The sequence below is a fragment of the Mauremys reevesii genome, linkage group 2, assembly GCF_016161935.1.
Source record: "Mauremys reevesii isolate NIE-2019 linkage group 2, ASM1616193v1, whole genome shotgun sequence".
NCBI lineage: Eukaryota > Metazoa > Chordata > Testudines > Geoemydidae > Mauremys > Mauremys reevesii.
Window position 1 is genome coordinate 221017409 of NC_052624.1, and position 6000 is coordinate 221023408.

Consider the following 6000-nt stretch of genomic DNA (forward strand, 5'->3'; position numbering starts at 1 on the left):
TTTCCTACAGTAGGCTTTTTCTTAAAAATTTCCCACCGCTGCTACCGGGGGAGGAGTGGTGGGAAGAGGAGGGGGTGTGACATAAATTATAAGAAAATTGATAAGAACATTTTTACACAGAAGTCAAACATAGACTCAGCCAGAGACAGTAACAAATAGCATCAGCTGATAAAAGCTTTTGTTACTACCAACGGCTCAAAATGCCCAGGAAATGTCAACAAATTCTCATATCAATCAGTGAACCCCATCTGAATGTAGCTATAGTTCAGACACAAAAAGTTCAGGATACCACTTTTTAATAATCAAATGATAGCATCTCACAATACAATAGTGTTCAGAGAGAAAAATGTCTTACCGTGCCACAGTTTTCCATGCATACTAAGTATTGATGTCAGCATGAACTTCACGTTGTCCCATGACTTATTGGAGAAATCCTCATCTAATCCATTCTTTCTCTTGTAAATGTGCAGGAGAAGATTTAAAAACCAACAACTGCTCATGAAAATTAAAAGAGGTGCAAAGATTATTATGTTTAACACCAACAAGATGAAGCTGATATAGTATAAACAGTGGTACTCCACACCAGTCCATTCTTCTAATATGTTAGTCAGCCAGGTCGAGCTAATCACTGATTCCTGCCATGGAGTATGGGATTCACTTTTACTTAACATCTTCTGTTGAAAGAATTAGGCAAACCGAGTCAAACTCTCTTCGTAATCAAATCAGCTTCTTAACCTGGCCCCTAGAAAGAGAGAACACACTATTCATTTATTCCTACAACTACCAGAGAAGTTACAGGCATGCTTCCGTTGTATTTAAATTATGTTCTTAATATCCTGTTTTTCTCAAGTGAAGTAGGACTTTGACATAACTATTTTTAAACACATTGCAGTAGTGACAGAGGAAAATCAGCAGAAGAGGGGACTGACCACAGAGATGGACCAAGTGTCATGGAAGGCCTGTGCAAGGGGGTAAGGAGCAGCACTGATGGGCATTAGGTGATGGTTAGAGAGAGGGAGCACTGAAAGAATAGCCTGAGATGCAAGAGTTTTTATTCAGAACAAGATTCAATGAGTCATCATCTTGGTGAGCAAACGAGCTGTTCCACGGCTGAAGATCAAATGAGGCAGAGAGGATGAGGAAATAAGGCTGACGAGGCAGCAACTAATGGGTCAGAGAAGACATGGACACAGAAGGTGTATTCAAAGAGTATGAAGGAGGACTGTATACAGGCAGAGGGAAAACTAGCAATCAGACAGGAAGGTGGTCAAGGTACCAAAATAAGGAACTTGCAGTTTGCTCCTTCATAAATGGTCCTCTCCCCACTTCTTCTCTCCCTCCCAATGGAAGCCACTATGAAACCTTAATTATAGTGCTTGGTGTTTCTATAATGAAATGAAATGAAATAAATAATATATACGTGTCAATACAACTATCTTTGAATCTTTGTTTAACACATCAACTTTCAGTGGTATCTGGTTGTTCTACAATTGGTTTAGGTACTGTGATTAGCAAATGTTTGCAATGGACTTTGATATGAAGTGGTACTAAAAAAACCCAACAGCCTGGATTCAGAGCCATGCCCTATATAGTAGTAATTATCACATCAAAAGGTATCTAATTTCCCAAATACTTTGCTCTCCTTCTCCTGTGTCAGCAGTGGTACTATCCAAAATTCAATACACTGGCAACGAACAAGAATAGGCTAAATAACAAGATGGCTTGCAGCTGCATTTCAAGAATATATTTATGATTGTGGAGACAGATTAGACCACCAGGTGTTTATGGTTTAAAAAGGTGGGGCTGGTAGTATCATCTATGAAGGTTGCCTGACACTTCCTATGATAAAACTGTGTTTTAGGTTGTTTAAGTTTGCCAGACAAACATTTTGGTATGAAATTTTCCATTTGTTTGCCTCAGGCTAAATTGTTGTGGGGAAATCTCGCCAACACAGTTTATCTGAGAATGAGATCAGGGGAAGATTTTTTCCCATGTAAAAGATATTCTGGTGATCCAACCCTCTCCATGCTTTGGAGATAGGGATTACGATTAGGCAGGGTGTGGCCTGTGTGTCAGTAATGTGCCTTTTGCTATCCCCATGAAAATCCACTCAAATTTGGTGAAGTTATAAAACTGAAAAATCCCAGGTCATCCATGCTCAGTAGAGACTTCAACTTTAGCAGCTAAATTCCTCTGATATAAACACCTGCACTGAGCAGGACTGCCCCTGCAATTTTGGACTGGTAATCTTTAATGGTCTCATCATAGGAAATATTTCTAAAATTAGACTACAGGAAAGCTTATACTCAACAGTCAGAAGCACCTAACAAATGCTGAAGCTAATGACAAAGATAAATAAGCTAAATAAACTGATATAAAAGTGCAACTCCCACAACTCTTACATTGGAAACCTGCCATCATATTTGGCAAATATCCTTATACAGACTGACAACTTTAAATAAAATCAATTTTAAAAATAGTCAGTTAGAAATAGTTTCAGCTCCTAGAGGTGCCCCTGAACACTTGTCAGTGTTTGTGGGTTTTCAATGACATTTTATTCTTGAATTATATTTTCTTCCCTTCGCTCCATGAAAAAGCCAACTGAGAGAACTTGATTGGCTGCAAAAGGGAACTGGTGAAACTGTCTCTACACAGAATGCAATCATGTGAATGTAGGAATTGCCAGATGGGCCAGTGTTCTGTCTCTATCACTGACCATTACAAGATGCAAGAAACACTGAAGTGAGCATTTATGGAATAACTTGCTCCTAGTCTGTCTTGTTCTTTATACTCTGCAGAACACTCATCTTTCTGCTAATCCAATGCCCATCAATTAGAAGTTAGTTAATCCCTGAAGAATAAGAGTTGATCACTTCCAGTTTTCTTAAATATTACCTAACCTTACTGCAGATGTTCCCTGAATTCATATAAACGTCTGTGTGTGCGCGTTCGTGCTGAGAGAAGTTTAGCAAACTATTATTTCTCTCCACCTCGAAACCGTCCCAACCTTTCCAACCTCTCTTCCAACACGAGCCTTCCCCTGTTTCTCAGCAGATTTTGGCCTCAGGCAGAGCCCCCTCCCTTCTGCCAAATGCACAAACTAAAGTAACTCCTGCATTCGCGTCTTTAATTGCTGTCACCCGCAGTAATCTCTCAGGCTATGGAGGGGCTGCTCCGAGCCGCATCAGGCGCAGGCACAAGGCGGAGGGAGGCGCCCGCGCAGGGCAGAGGCTGCGCCGCAGCCCGGGGAACCGGGACCCTGCGGCTGCTCCGCTGGCCGCGCTCGCTCCCCACCTTGTGCCCTGTCGCTCTCGCGTCAGCGGAGCAGCCGCCGCGTGGAGCCCGCGCCTGAGTCCCCAGCCGCCCCCCGGGACCGAGAGTCCCCCGCGCTCAAGGATTCCTGCAGCTCACCGGGCTCCGGCTCTGAGCTCCGCGCTCCGGTTTGTCTCCAGCGCCGCTGGGTCCCGGCCGGGGGAGGAGGGCGGCACCCGGCAGAAGGGCTGGTGCCAGTTTCGGGTGCTTGTGGAAAATCGCCCAGTCGCAGAGGCACAAGCGGAGCCCGCCCCATCCTGGGCCCTGCCCTCCTAGTCCTTGGGAGCGCAAATGCGTCCCTCCGCCCCCGCATGAACCGAGAAAGGTGTGTGAGCCCGGAATCCCCGGATCTAAACACCTCCCACGAACTCCCACGAACTGGGACCTCCCCCCAGGAACCAGAAAAGGGGCCCCCTTAAGTCTTTGCTCCCCTCCATGAACTGGGAAAGGGGCTTGAACTCCCTTGAACTAGGGTGACCGGATATCCCAATTTTATAGGCACATTCCTGATTTTTGGGTATTTTTCTTATATACGCACCTATTACCCTCCACCCCGTGTCCTGATTTTTCACATTTGCTGGCTGGTCACCCTACTTTGAACCATGCCTGCAGATGCTCCACCGGAGCCGTGGGACCAGCGGACCCTCCGCAGGCACGTCTGCAAGAGGTCCACCGGAGCCGCAGGACCGGCGACGGGCAGAGCGCCCCCCACAGCGTGCCGCCATGCTTGGGGAGGCGAAATTGCTAGAGCCACCCCTGGCAGGAAGGTGTGGTGGTGAATTGTAAGTTCAATTTTTATTGCAGTCAGAGATCATGGATAAAACAGATCATAAAATGCAAAAAGTGTTGGCTTGTTTTAAACAAATATCACATAAATAACACTGTTCTGCCCTTCAGCATTTAGACACAGAATGGGTGTCAAAACTGAACTAATACGGGAACAGATTAAACTAAAGGAGTAGCAAGTAAAGTTTCCTATTTCTTCTGGGTTCTTCCGGGTCCTTCTGGACACTGGGAACTCCCCCAGAGCAGTACTCGCAGCAGGGCCACAAAAAGATTTCTGGTACAGGCTCATGATGAGCTACCTGCCAGAAGGACGCAGAAGCCACCCTCCAAGTGAAAACTCCACAGATGCTTGTATATGTACCTATGATGTCGAGTGAAGGTTTGTTTAGATGGGTGTGCTCCCTGATATTGCAAATACTGGAGTAAAAACAAAAGTTCTGACTTTTTATGAGTTATAAAACCTAGCACTGGGGGCCATAAGTCTTTGCTAGTAGCACAAGGCAAACAAATGGGAAAGAGGGTTAAGCTTATACCTCTCTCCCCTTCTCTCCTCTCCATGAACTGGGAAAGGAGTTTCAGCCTCTGAAAGCCACAACACACACACCACCCTCTGCACCAGGAAAAGAGGATCAGCCTTGTTAGCACATAGGCTAGAAGTCCATAAATTGTTATGAAATTATTCTAAGGGACTATTGTCATGTAAGCCTACCCATCCCAGCATCCCACAGAGTTATGGCAAGAGACTAAAAGCAAGCATGATTTTGGCTTTATTAAGCTTATACTGCTTATAGAATGAAATTGTAAGACCTATTTTTGTAACCTATTTTCATGATTGCAAAGGTATTTTTAAAGCATAAGTGGTTGTTAGAATCTGATTGGTTCTATCTGAATATCAAATTATGAAGTGATAATGGAAGCCACAACAAAGGGAAATAATGGAACATTATCAACAGACGAACTTTGTATTACAGAATGAATGATGCATAGGATGTTTCAGCACAACATGAAATGATACAATAGAACCTCAAAGATACAAACACCAGAGCTATGGACTGACTGGTCAACCACACACCAGCGGTGACCAAAAAAAAAAAAAACCCAAACACTGTACTGTGCCTGTATTGCATCTTAAAGGTAGTGTTGGAGAAAATCATAGTCCTCACTTTCTGGTTGGGTGCAGCAAAGTCAGATATTTTATTCTCAAGCAATTGCATAGAGGGAGAGAGTGCACTAGGACACAGGGTTTCCCCCTCCTAGGCAGGTCTCTCTACAGGTAAACAATTACAGCAAGCATTTATACCTTTATTACAAACAATAATAAGCAACACCACACAGACAATAATAAGCAACAGCTGCATTTTGTTTATACGTAGGTCATCCTGATAACTTTTTTTCTCACTTATTTAGACTCTAGTCTACATTCCATGTTTATCTACACAAGGTCGCAACAACTTCTCACACAGTTCTTTCCCACTCGCCTCACACAATCCTCGCTTCTACAAATCTCGCGTTATTAGGGTTACAGCTAGCCTGACTCTTGCTAACAGAGACTGTCATGCATTGAAATCCCCTTCAAATCCCTGTCAGTTCTTTCTCTACTTCCACAGTAGGCACATCTGGGCTGCCTGTGTACCCCCTCCGCCCATGGGGCAGCCACTTACAGCTAGGAGGTACTGCACTGCCAGCCCAAGACAGCCCGAGCCAGTAGAGCAGGAGGAGTGCTGGGGTCTGCTCTGCTTTTCTATAAGCCGTGGGCACCGTTTCCATCTCCCCCTCTCCCCTAGCCCTGGGGTTGGGAGGGCGCACTGTTTCTACCCCCTCTCCCCTGGCCCAGTAGGGGATACGCTTGCAAACTCAGTCCGACTGACCCCAAGAAAGAAGCTGCCTGGAAGGAAGCTGCTG

The 6000-nt window shown here is 44.8% G+C and overlaps 1 protein-coding gene across 3 annotated transcripts in view; it reads right to left on the minus strand.

Moving 5' to 3' along the window:
- Positions 1-3575, minus strand: part of LOC120399364 (transmembrane protein 68-like) — a 51810-nt gene extending 48235 nt beyond the window's left edge. Inside the window, exons 1-3 of one of the 3 annotated variants that reach the window (XM_039527549.1) lie at positions 3412-3529; positions 1277-1385; positions 356-742 (exon numbers count right to left, since the gene is read on the minus strand). In XM_039527549.1, the coding sequence (XP_039383483.1) occupies positions 356-671 (316 nt within the window). In that variant the 5' untranslated portion in view covers positions 672-742; positions 1277-1385; positions 3412-3529. Of the gene's footprint in view, positions 1-355; positions 743-1276; positions 1386-3411 lie in introns of all 3 variants that reach the window. The other 2 variants (XM_039527550.1, XM_039527551.1) reach the window with 2 other exon arrangements.
- Between the last annotated feature and the right edge of the window lie 2425 nt (positions 3576-6000).